Source organism: Micropterus salmoides, unplaced genomic scaffold (genome assembly GCF_014851395.1).
Source record: "Micropterus salmoides isolate LMB-PRFRI ecotype aquatic unplaced genomic scaffold, ASM1485139v1 Ms_hic_scaffold_8, whole genome shotgun sequence".
Classification (NCBI taxonomy): domain Eukaryota; kingdom Metazoa; phylum Chordata; class Actinopteri; order Centrarchiformes; family Centrarchidae; genus Micropterus; species Micropterus salmoides.
In genome coordinates this window covers 21994914-22008748 of record NW_024044570.1, presented here as the reverse complement: position 1 = coordinate 22008748, position 13835 = coordinate 21994914, and the positions used below count along the sequence as shown (strand labels likewise).

Sequence of the window (13835 nt, the reverse complement as noted above, 5' to 3'; positions counted from 1 at the left end):
TATCACGCAATCTTTCTAAGCAGATAGTTTGTCCAGCTTTCATAGATTTGTAGCCGTTTGATTTCTGAGCACTAAAATGCCAAAGAAAAGCTACTTCATGGACCCTGTGTTGATGTGTTTTCAACTGCTGTTTCCAAGGTCAACAATGCAAACTTTCAGTTTCAGGATGAAAACTTGAAAATGGGGCATCATCATAGGACAACTAAAATCTGTGCTTGCTGTCTTGCCATTCTTTGTATATCATTCCAAAAATGTTTAATGCAATGAGTTGTGGGTTGTTTCCTCAAACGATTACTGCAGGATTGTTGACCTTAGAAAAGTGAGCATATAGGGCCCAACATGTCTTTAACTATCATACTATCAGTATTATAGTTAGAGCCCTGAAAGTAAGAAATAAAAAGGCATTCTCCTGATTATCTTGATGCAGCATATTGCATAAAATACTCTGCTATTACGATTAGATTTTGTATAGGAAACTCTATCTAACTGCACAAACCTTAGAGCTGTATGGTCAAGTCTTGAATCAAATAACAGTTCGGAAAAACAAAGCTGAAACATATTTGCCATCTTTATTCATAAATATCACTACTGTATGAATATAAAACGATCTTAAATTACTGCTTTTTTTAAACAAATACTCTGTCGCTATCGCTGGAAGCTCCCCAGGAGAAAAAAAAAAACGCTGATAAACAGTTTTAAAAGGTATTGCATATAGCCTTGGCAGCTGTTAATTACTACGCTGTACTGTAGTTGTATTGATGATCCTTTGACAAAAGTAGGATACTGGAACATCTGATACATACTTATTTCCTCAGGAATATGAAACATAGCCAACTACACAGGTAAACAAAGACAGACAGGAGTGATCCACCCACTTCAATTTGAAGTACAATTTTGTCAACAGCCATTCAATACAAAAAAAATATATTGGTTACATAAGTAAAAATACATCAGCCAAAAAAGCATTCTATCAAAACTTCAATCCAAGGTACACCAGCCTTTCTGTTAAGAGTTAAAATGCCTAGCTAGTATTCTGCAGTGAGATTTTTTAAAAACATCAAAATCTGCATTGGTATGCGAGTCACAAAAATATGCAATGTAATCTAGTATTCAGCGATAGTAGGCACTCCTGTGTTTGATGGGTGAGGTAGCTAGATAGTAAGAACTGTACACAGGCTGAGATTAAACAATGCACATCAAGACAACAAGACTGAAAACATAAGAGTGGAGTATTGCAGCGGAGGTGAACAATATTCCAGTGATCAATGCAGAGTCTCTCCTAATTTTTCATCACAGCATAGATGGTAAAATTGAGAATGGATACAGGCAGCCCGTCTCAGTACACAACTGAGCTCTATACACAATGAAACACGTGTATACTAAAAAGGAGAGGTTTCACCTCACTCTCTCACTCTCAGTCATCTGCCACAGTCCCAAGTTTAACACTTTAAGGCACGGGAGCTGCGTTATCCTCTCCAGACCCCTCTTGGTGATCTTAGTACAACCATATAGATCAATCCCAGTCAGCTGGGTCAGGTGGTCGGCTATCAACTCCAACCCTTTGTCTGTGATCCTCACACACTGTCCAATGTTGAGTGTCTTGAGTTCGTGCATCTGGCGCACCATCCTGTTAATGCCATCATCACTGATGTGGCAGGAACAAAGAGAGAGGGACTTGAGTTGATAAAGCCCTTGGGCGATGTAAGCCAGGCTCTGGTCTCCAATCTTGTCACAGAAGGACACGTCAAGACCAGACAACCGGAGGGAGCCCATGGCCAGATGCATTATCCCTGTGTCACTGATGTTATCACACGACCGCAGGTTCAGGCTGCACAGGTGGGTCATGTGTGACAAGTGGATCATCCCTGCATCCGATATCCCCCCACAGAAGCTGAGGTTGAGCACTCTGAGCTTGTTAAGGCCCTTAGAGACATGTTTGAGGGAAAGGTCAGTCAGCTTCTGGCAGTCCTGCAAGGTTAACTTCTCCAGGGAGAGGCAGCCCTCTGCAGCGCTGCGGGTCATGCCTGACAGGTGACCGATGCCCACATCGGATACATGCCTGCAGCTGCGCAGGTTAAGGCTCTTGAGTCTGTGCAAGCCCCAGGCAATGAGCAACAGGCCTGTGTTTGTGATATTGCTGCATCCACCAAGTTCAAGCACCTCCAGGTTTTTGAGGTACTGGGCAATCCTGCCAAGGCTGGAGTCCGTGATCTGTTTACAAAGGCTGAGGTTCAGCACCCGCAGGGATGGGATGTCCTGCACAAAAGCATGTCCCAGTCCGTTGTCTGTGAGGTTGAAACACCCACACAGGTTAAGGCTTTCGATGTGTGGCATCCCTTGAATCACGTAGCTGAGACTTCGCCTCAGGCTGAGAATCTGAACTTTTTTGATCCCCCTAGTCTGCAGGCTGGGGAACAGAGACGGGTTGGCTCGCCGCAGATGGAGCTTGGCTTCCACCCCCCTCCACACCGACTTGTGGTAGGACGCGTCTCTCCAGGCCGCGCACACTTGGGCTACTCTTCCTTTGTCTTTAACGTCCAGATAACTGAAAATAATGGCCAGGATCTCCGGGAAAAGGCACGATATATGTGTCTCCATTTCAAACATGACTGCAGGCTGACTGCTTTTAACGGCAGAAGTTGATTGTGAGCGACAATACTGTCGTGGTTAGCTCGCCGAAACTCTCCTGCCGAAGTTGCTGGCTGGCTCGGCAACGTTAGCTAATGTCAGCTAGCATACGAACAGGCTAACTATAGCCAGTTAGCTTTGTGTGCAACGTAACAAAACCCCACACATCTCGTAGGAGCGAAGCGTGCTATTATATTTAATAAAACGATGGTACAAAATGATTACTAACGGCAGAGTTATTAAGTCAACAACGCGGACCTAAATGCGGGAAGCTCCGAAAAGCAGTCGTAATATTTACCTAGCAGCTAACTTAGGCTAACGCTATTGCGCCGCTAACGTTAGCAAACGTCGGCGTTGCGATAGCTGTCTAACTTGTGAGCTTTACAGCCGAGCAGCCTCCTCGTCCAAAATGTCCAAAAACAACTTATCGTCTACTCCTGCTCATCGTAAAGCGTATCCAAGAACTTTTTTGTTTCCAGGGTCTTTCATCTACAAAGGTAACTGCCAGGCTCTTTTCTGGGGCATCTCCGGCAGCGTCGGAGCATCCCGGATCTCTACAAATGAATAAACCAGCTCTGTTAGCTCACTGCGAGCTTAGCCACGGGCCAGCGGCTCCTAGTGGAAATAATAAGCATCGTTACTATTACTGTTATTATTACAGTTTTTTTTTGCAACTGCTTACATACGTTTTCAAAACTGTTTACTTTTTTAAAGCTCTACACACAATTCCTAAAATTGCACACACAAAATGCAAAATGCCTCATATCTCCTTTCAAAGAAAACACTGCATTCAAGATGCCACAAACAAAATACATCTCAAACTGAAGCATGACAAACACTTTTTTCATAATAGTAATTTTTTGGAAATGCCATGTACTTAACTTACTGTTGTTCTAAATCTGAAGCTCTTTTGTCTTTCATAGTGTTATGTGTAACATTACATTTCCATAAAATGATCTACAGTGAAAGTAATCTGCCGAGAGGGGTTGAAAAGTACACTGTAAACACCAATGCAATGTTGAAACAGAAAATATTTATTTGGCAATTAATATTGTAACAATAGCACAGTTCTCATTTCTGAAGGTTTGAGTTATGGAAGCCACTATAAAGCAACTCAAGTTGTCATGGTCAAGTTCAACTCGTGGTTCGTTACATGATCAACAAGTGTGGCCCTGATCCTTCCTTCTCGTCTTTGACCTCCTCCTCCTCCTCCTCCCAACTTGTCCTCCTTGAACTTGTCCTCATTGTCAGCCTCTGCCTTCCTTTGCTCTCTGTCCATTGTTGGCATCCAATGTTCAAAACAGGTACATCTGACCTTTGACATATTTACTAGGCCTACACTAAAGCAGTGATTGGTTAGAGATCATTTGAGAAATTAGTGTTTACACATATGAAGAGTATTTGTGTGACCTGGTAAATAAGTGTAGCATTTTGATTGGTTGTGTTTGGAAAAGGAAAGCAAGTCACTTCCTGTTAGATTTTTGTGTCTTAGGTAGAGAATTCTGTACAGCGTTTTATGCAGTTGAAAACTGAGTGAAAGGCTGAGAAAAAGCATATGGTTTTGGAGATTTGGTGTGTAGTTTTGCTCTTTGAGTAAGAGCTTTCAAAAATCGTGTGACATGTAAATATTTTGTGTGTAAGCAGCTATAAGAAACTATAAGAACTTACATTGAATGTATGGCATATATCATTTTCAACAGTAGCCTACAAAGTTTATACATTGCAAGAGATTGGACAGGATTCACAGGTACACTTTTACTGGTTGTACTGTAATTTGTTGACAGACCATGTAATTGTGACGCAGAAAAGAAAAAGACCACTGTTTTATAATATTAGGCTGCACTCTCCAACTAACCTCTATCATACTTAGGCCATGGTTGATTACATGGTCTGTAAGTGTTGCATGTATCTCATTTGAGATTTCTCCGTGTCTTTGCCTTTCTCTGGATCTTCCTCGTCCTCTGTGTCCCCTCTCCGTCTTCCTTTCCCCCTCACCATATCACCCTGCACTCTAACGCCCCTTCCTCTTGCACGGGCAGACTCTTGCCCCTGTCTGTCTCCTGCATGCTCCATAGTCACACACAGAGCTGTAATATTCAGTCTTACCCTTGCAGTCTAAATGTGTTTGAGAACTGATCAGTTATGAGTTTTACCTGTCAGCTAAATTGGATAGCAGCTGTGTTTGGTTGCTCTAAATTGTGAGGAAATTGAACTGTTTCAGCCTATCCATCTGACAACTTTTAAAACAATACCCCTTAACTATTATGTATCTAATATATGCGTGACAGGTTATTATGATTTTTGGTCACTCTATTTAGCATGTAGAGATTTAACCAATGAACATGTGTATAATTGCATTTGGGAGAAATATAATTCAACAGCAAACACATGCAAAGTATTTTGATCTGCAAGGCTTACTCAGTGCATTTTGTGCCAAAGCAGTTATAAATAACTATAGTCATTTGAACAACTGACCTAATGTTCATATAGTTTGACAAAGTTTAATAGTCATTTGATGATTGTGCCAAAGCGATTGGGAACTGTAACATGTAACACCCCTTAGGCTGACCTTCCTGTCTGTTGTGCCACAGATTCTCATCCACGTCACAATGGATGTCTTCATAAATTCCGGACACATTTACACAAAAAAAAGCATAATAGACATTTTAAAAAAACATGCATGACAGATTATGACAACATTTCCACCCATTTTGCATTTTGTGACTTGTGCAATGAAGTTGATGTTTTGGGGAGATTATTCATCAGAGAACTAGTATAATACATTGTGATCATAAGCACTTGATAATGTAGGAAACAGCATCTGCAATTTTTTCAAAAGAATGAGAAACTGCTTTTATATTGGGCTGAACAGGTAGTTTTGAGAATTTCAACTCTGACAATGCGACTGAGAAAAACTGTAAGTGCTTTAGGAGTAAATAAAATGAGTTGAAACTATTAGCAATTTCATTGTAGGTTAAGCATTTTGTCAAACAAACAAACAAACAAACAAACAAACAAGGTATTAGTTACAAATAAAAGAAAATGTAACACTGGCATTATGAATGTAGCCTCCCCTGGTGGGTAAAAACATCACCAGTTGATGAGATAAACACAAATTTCTTGTTTCTTTCTTATTCAACCACTTCAGTGCACAAAAATGTCGCTAACTTATGTGAAACCAACCAGTTTTTCAACCTGTAGTCTGTCGGTTTCCCATTTTCTTTTAAATTTGGCAAGTAAGAAAATTAACAGAATAAAAAAAACAACAGCAGCAACAAGGCAAACAAAAAATATGGGATAAGATATTAACACTGACATACAAATACAGAATATTATTTTTAACTGTTGTTTAAGCATAAATACTTTTTAGATGAGAATCCCAAAAGACTTGCCCTACATCTGTTGTGATTTTCCGCACTCCTACATTGGGAAATTACTTCAGGCAGCAGTTAAATATTCCCACGTGTTGAGAATATATACACAAAAGTTTAGGTGGACCAGATTAAAATATGGAATAATAAAACATATTTTATGTTGCCCCTCATTGACTAACACTGCTTTCTATACCCCTACATGTAGTTATATTTTGACTTGAAAAAATATCCCCTTTGGAATAATGTTGCATCCTGGAAAAGATAAGCAACATAAACATTTTAGCGAAGGCCTTGTCTGGAGAAATCTATGTTGGAGTAAAGGTTACTCCACATTTAAATGATTGTGGAGAAGTCATGTAACCACATTTATTGTTGGAAGCTTTTCAAGGTCCACTGGCAACCAGAGAGGCTGCCTCATCCTCCAGGTGCAGCTGAAAACAGTCTCTATGAATCCTTACACTAAGTATAGTAAACCCTGTCAAATTAGTCGCTCACCCAGCATCAACCCAGAGACAGTAGACTGTGCTTTGTCACCTGCGTTCCCTATTGAGTGCTACTTGGTGTAAATGTCTTTGAACTGGCAGGAAGCCCAGAGTTACTGCAGTGAGGCGTTCACTGACCTGGTCACCTCTGACTGCTGGGAGGACACACAGCGGGTTCTTTACAGTAATTGTTAGTGGTTCAGTGCTGAGAGGACAAGACAGTGTCAGAGACGCACTGAATGTTGTCGTGCAAAGGTTTCAATTGGTTGACACACCTGCAGTAAAAGAGACGGACAAGGTGCACAATGAAATGCAATCCACTACAGTATACAGTAGTTGCAGTGGGAAAAGCACAGGTGTAAATAATAAAATATGAATGAATAAATCAATAGAACGAAAACATCGTTATGCTACACCTGTGATTTTCCCACCATAAGAAGTCAAAATTTTTGCTGTGAAAAAGGCCTATAACTTTACATCTCTACTGCGATATTTTGAATTTATATTTAACTTAATTGAATAATTTATTTTGTCTTTCTTGTATACTATTACATTCATCCATTTTTTATATTTGCCATTGAACTATATGACGTTGTATTTCTCATCTGTGTATTTTGTTTTGATCTGCCATTCTCTGCTTTATTTAATCTATTCTGTTTTATATTGGTTTAAAGGCTGAATTGAAGCTCAGCTATTTGATATTTTTATTTGCTTGGGAAGTGATATAATTAAGGTTTTGGGGGGAAGGAATATACTTTGAAATATCACATCATAAGACACATTCTTGTGTAAGGGATATAAATTTAACACAGGAGAGAGAATGCCTGTATTAGCCTGCTCAGAAACTTCTAGTAGTGATCAGATCAAAGTGCATTTCTAACAATGATGGACGGAATAAACTGTGATGTGTTGTTTTTCAGCAGCAGATGGGTGTGGATCATAAGATCTTTTTGTTAAGCCTTTGTCTAAGAAAATTAACTATATATTGGATTACAACTGACATGAACATTACTCAGTCTTATGTCCTGGATGTATTGTATATTATAGTGTGTAAATGTGTCTGTCTAACAGTCCCAGCAACGGCATGTTACTGTAGTTAAAGTGAATCTTACCGTAGAATCACCTTTGACTTCAGTTACGCTGCTACAAATCCTGAGCCCCCTGACAACAGCTCACTCGGGTCCCTGAAACAATAAATATCTACAGTTCCTGGCATGTTTCAGTGTTCCTGGCTAGCTCTGGGCCTCTGAATCATTCAGGGTCTCGCCCCATTTGGCTCCTCTAACCTTCACCAGACATGTTACACCATGTAGGTCTCTAAAGCTTTTTATTTCAGGCATTTTGCAAACAGTCAAACAGACGAAGACTGTGACAAACCAAAGGTATAAATCATAAATCATCCTAGATATTAATAAATAATAATAATAACAAACTGAAAATCATGTATAAATACAGAATGTTCTCCTGTATTTAAAAGAAATGCAGGAAATAATGAAAAGAATAAGACAATACTCATGTTTTACCTCTTTTATATGGTACATGCAGTGGCAGGAAAAAAGTATGTGAACCCTTTGGAGTTACCTAAATTTCTGGTTGGTCATAAAATGTGATCTGATCTTCATCTAAGTCACAACAATAGACAAACACAGTCTGCTTAAACACAAACAATTATATGTTTTTATTGTGTGTAAACATTCAGGGTGGAAAAAGTATGTGAACCCCTAGGCTAATGATTTCTCCAAAAGCTAACTGGAGTCAGGAGTAAGCCAACCTTGAGTCCAATCACTAATCCACTCATTTTAATTTTGTTATTCTCATGAAGCATTGCCTGATGTGAAACATGCCTGGAACAAAAGAGTTCTCAGAAGACCTAAGAATCGCTGACTTGCATGGGAAGGGTTACAAAAATATCTCTAAAAGCCTTGATGTTCATCAAAGTTTAGCAATGTTGCTACTCTCCCTAGGAGTGGCCATCCTGGCTAACATCTCTGTTGACAACTCTATGATACGTAAAACAGTGAACAAGAATAACGTTCATGGGAGGACAACACAGAAGAAGCCACTCCTGTCCAAAAAAAACATTGTTGTATGTCTGATGTTTGCAAAAGAGCACCTGGATGTTCCACAGCACTACTGGCTAAATATTCTGCGGAGAGATGAAACCAAAGTTGAGTTGTTTGGAAGGAACACACAACCCTCCAAGTGGAGGAAAAAAGGCACAGAACACCAACATCAAAACCTCATCCCAACTGTGAAGTATGGTGGAGGAGGAATCATGGTTTGGGGTTGCTTCACTGCCTCAGGGTTGCTATCATTGACGAAAAAATGTATTCAAGAAATCTGTCCGCTAATTGAAGCTCAACAGAAGATGGGTGATGCAACAGGACAATGGCCCAAAGCAGAGAAGTAAATCAACAACAGAATGGCTTAAACAGAAGAAAATACGCCTTCTGGAGTGGCCCAGTCAGAGTCTTGACCTCAACCCGATTGAACTTTTTTGATGTTGTGTCAGGCACAATTTGTACTGCCAAAAAAGTACTGTGGAGATGTTGAGTACAAGACAGAGGTTGTAGAATACGTAATAAGTGGAGAATCAGTCTGTGGCAACAAAAAAACACCACATTATAACTGCACTCTCAAACCTCTGTACTGTTTTCTTCTTTGGTGTTGACAGAGATGAAAACACCTATGGAGAATGGTCTGGTATCATTAGATGAAAACATTTAAAATTCACAAAGGCAAAATATATGACCCATCAAGCAGAGTTGAGAAAATTCCTTGAGTTGTAGCTTCCCACTGACTGATTCATCTTTTGTTGGTGTGGCATGTGCACAGCGTGCTGTAATGAAAAGGCGTACAGCTATGCTTTCATTCTGGGCAAATTACAGTATACAAGACCACATAGAGATGGAGAGGAGCCTATACTGGCCTGGGCTAAGATGGACTATGGTGATCACAGCCTGTTCCAGGACAACTGAAGGCAAATATTACCTCAATGTAAAAAGAACCAATTGAATGGTCATATTAAAAATGCTAAATATGTGTCTTCCAAATGTAAAGTTTCCTCTTCATTGATCTCTGTGCAATAGCTCATTGCACTGTTACAGTGACTCCACAAAGCACATCTCTAGGAGACAGATCAGGCCTGGATCTGTGTGGGTGGTCCGGGTCTGAAGTGGCCTCAAAACATCTCAATCATCTGTCTTCCCTCCATGCAACATGAACATGCAGAGATTTAATAGTCTGAGTTAGGAATCCAGTGTATTTTGTCAATGTTGGTGGAGTATAGCATTCACCTGACTTATACCTGGCAGCTATTAACTTTAATTCTGTTTTTGTTATATCAAGATTTTTCATTTTAATAGATGAGTGGGAATCTGCCTTTGCGTGTGTATATATGCATACAACTAAGCACCGACACTAGTCTGATGTTTATTTTTGATCTGTGAAGTATGCAGAGACTCTTGGGTAATGTTTCCCTATAAATAAACACTATAGTCCTCCCTCTCAGCAATGTCAGACATTCTTTAAAGATTGTTTTAATTTCATTTTGTTTCATCACAGCCAACAGTGGAGAAAAATGCAAGAAATACATGGAGAAAGAGGTTAAACATGCAACAAACGCCTTGGACAAATTATAACATATAAGTTAAATATTTTTTCTCTGTCGCTTTGGTACATTTCTCAGAGCAGAATTGAAATTCTCAAAACTAATTGTTCAGCGTCCACAGCATCTAGTTACTTGTGCACAACATAAAAGCAATTCCCCATTGTTTTGAACAAATTCCAAACGCTTTGACACATTCACGCAAATGAGTATGTACAATAGTCTGCTGTTTCCTACATTATCAATTGCTTATGTCATGTATTGTCACATGTATTATGCTGGTTCTTTGTTGAATTGTCTCACACCCCAAAAAATCTCGGCATTAGTTCACTGCATAAGTGATACAAAATGGTTGAGCACATTGTCCTAATCTATCAGTATATATTTTCTACACATGTCTATTAGACATTTTATTTTTGTAAATGTGTCCTGAATTGGTGAAGATATCTGATGTGATGTGGGTGAGAATCTGTGGTCCAACAGACAGTAAGGTCAGCCTAAGGAGTGTTTCCCATGTTTACATTTCTAATTTTGTAATTTTCCCTGTTGTGCTCTACAGTGTTGTAAAACAGTCTTGTCTTTTTATTTTCTGCATCACAATGACATGCTCTGTCAACAAATTACAGTTCAAACGGTAGAAGCGTAACTGTGAATCCTGTCCAATCTCTTAAAATGTATTACTCTGTACTGTTGAAATTCATATGTGCCATGAAGAAAAAGTGCAGCCTTGTGCATTTTCAATCACTGTCATCCAAACCGTAGCCATAGTTCACATCAGAAAATACTTACAGAGTACACTGTTAAACATTTTCTATCTCGTTTTTAAACAGTGACACAGGAGGACAGGAAAATAACTGTTTCTCTTTTATCTCTATTTATCACTGCTCAGCGCTGTGATCTCAGGCTCACATCTGGCCAGCAGAGGGCAGTGCTCATCTGACAAAACAGTCGATGAAAAAGAAAACGGCTCTCTCACTGACTGATCCCTCACTCTACACTCCTTTCTATCATCACCACTTCAAACAATCTTTTGCATACAACAGAATCGGTATGCCAAACAAAGAATTAAAAATGTCTGCTTTGCAGAGGGAAGAAGTTTAGACAACAGGATCTGAAAAATGCCATTAAGGAGGATCAAATAGATGAAAAGACAGACAGATAAGAGACAGTTTGGTAGACGGGAAGAAAGGGGGAAACTAATGATAGGGAGGGAAAGTGAGGGATGGTGATTCCCCTCTTGGCCTCCCCTGTGGCTGGACTTGTCTCTGCTAATGACCCTGTCTGCTGGCTCACACAGACAGATGGTGAATTAACTCCAATTAGCCCACTCTCACCAGATCTCCTGTGACAGCTCACCAAACACACACACACACACACACACACACAAGAGCATATGAGAAGTAATTTGGAAACCCAGCAGCCAACTGCATTTGTTTGTCAGATAGTATTGTATCAGAGAGCAATATCTGTTTCATTATCACACATGTACAAGTTTTTCAAAATGTGTGTTTTTGTCTTGGATGCAGATATTTGTTAGAAACATTCACTGCACAATGGAAACTGTTGAGTCACATATTCATTCATTGTGGTTAATGTATATGCACACACACACACACACACGCTACTGTGTGACTGTGACCACCTGCCATTGTGTTCGGAGTTAGTGAGTTGTGACCGGTCATCCTTCATACAGTGCGCATTCTCTGAGTGACTGAACTCACATGACATGTCAAACAGAGCATAGTGTGTGTTGCGTCTCAACAGAGCTGTGAGTCAGAATCATTGTCGCTCACAGGACATGTATGCTTTTCAATTCATCACACTGAGGAAGAGAAAGTCACTTACAGGACAGTCTTGCTGTGTGTGTGTGTGTGTGTGTGTGTGTGTGTTTAACAGGTGTTGTCCCTGCTTCTAAAAGTGCTCCATCTGGGAGTGTGACTGGGAGGTCCCCCCGGTGACCTCTGACCTCTTCTGTAAATGGGGTTGACAGGTGATGAGTGCAGGGTAAAGGTCAGAAGGTCAGTTACTATGTGGCTGGACACAAGGACATTATCAAACACCGCTGCACTAATAAACACTCTGATAGCGCTAAGTTCTTGAGCCTTCCTATCTATGTGTGTGTGAGTAGAGTGGGGTGAATCCCTTTAAATCTCTTTAGCTACTCTGATCCATACCTCACAACAGTATGGACAGTATGGACAGCAGCTGTCTGTGAAGGATGTGTGACCCTGGCAGCACAGAGGGTACACAGGGAGTTGTAACACCGGCCGACCTCTGACCTCAGCTCAGAGGATGTCACACACACTGTTTACTGTGGAGTATGGACTGAAGTAGACCTCCTATAAGTCTGTACAGTCCCTCCAACTGTCTGTATGTGTGTTGTGTTCTGTGCTCCTGTTGGCATGCGCTGAAGTGAAAGTGTCACTGAATCATAATGTGGAGAGACAGAGAAGGAGCCTGAGACAGAGGGAGGGAGGGAGATAATTGTGAAGAAGCAAATGAGACAAATGAGGAGCGATGACTGAGATGTGGGTTGAGGTGTAGAGGTGTTTGTGAGTGACAGAGCAAAAAGAGGCATAGTAGGGGGCAGTGAAAGAAAGGAGACATCCTGAGCTCTAAGATGAAGGTCTGAACTTAAAGGGCCTATATGTAGTTTTTTAAAGAAATCACTTATCAATTAACCACTTATTTATTGCCTATATGTGAACGGGTTGTAACCTCACATAATAATTAACCTCTCACCTGCTTTCTCGGTCTCTTGGAACACCCCCTATTCTGTGTACTATCTGAAGAATATACATATTATACATATCAGAATCAGTAGGTAAGAGGCTCGGGGTGTTGCTGCTGTGTGTACATGTACATACAGCAACAACACCCCATCTAATGAAATGGATTCCACTAAGACCAAAAAACGACTTGGTCACAATACAGACTCCAGCATGTAAGGATAAAAAACAAAATAAAAGTGTTATGTGCTGAAGGACGTCAGGCCAAATGGGAATCAGATCTACGAGTTGGCTTTCATCCTAATGGACAGGTGAACTAACATTACTGAAAAGCCTGTGGAATGCACAGTGATTTTGTGCTTTAGTTGGCTCAAGTTGAATAATGCTAGCTTGTCGGCTAACGCCATCCAGTTGTTAACGTCATTGCAAAAAATATTGCAAAATACTATAGTTATGGCTTTCCACATTCCTTCACTAGCTAACACGACCCATATTACTTTCCAGTGTACCACCGGTATTATTTCAAAGTGTTGATTTTAGCCTGCAAGGAATTATGTAACGCTTTGTTTATACTAGCCTATGATACAAGGCACGGGCAGCCAGCTATAGCACAGATCCACCGCTGTTTGCTTCATAATGTTCAATTTAGATTTATTGTCATTTTACTGGTACACAGCTTCTTCTCTGGTCTCAGTCATTGTATCTTACGTAAACCACATTATTCACAATAATGCAACAAAACAGTGCAGGACAGCAGGACAGTGGAAAACCCATTCACTGCGGTCTAACTTTTACAAAGTGTAGCAACTGGTGAGTGTCCTGTTTTTTTCTCCTTTTCTTCAGTTATTCTGCATTTTCCTTGGTTTTCTCTGTTCTCTGCCTGCCTCCCTGTGTTTTCTCCCCTGTGTGCTCTCTCTCTCCCTCTGCTCCTGAGCCCAGCCAACGACCCGCACATGCACCTCATCAGCCACCTCGTCAGTCTGCCACACCTGCCAGTAGTCAACCTCATCCCTGC

General features: G+C 40.4%; 1 protein-coding gene across 1 annotated transcript; it reads right to left on the bottom strand.

Moving 5' to 3' along the window:
- Nucleotides 1–550: 550 nt before the first annotated feature.
- LOC119893358 (F-box/LRR-repeat protein 14-like) lies at nt 551–10406 on the bottom strand. Its single transcript, XM_038705469.1, has one exon. It carries the CDS (start codon nt 2605–2607, stop codon nt 1396–1398), a length of 1212 nt encoding a protein of 403 aa, XP_038561397.1. The 5' UTR covers nt 2608–10406; the 3' UTR covers nt 551–1395.
- Between the last annotated feature and the right edge of the window lie 3429 nt (nt 10407–13835).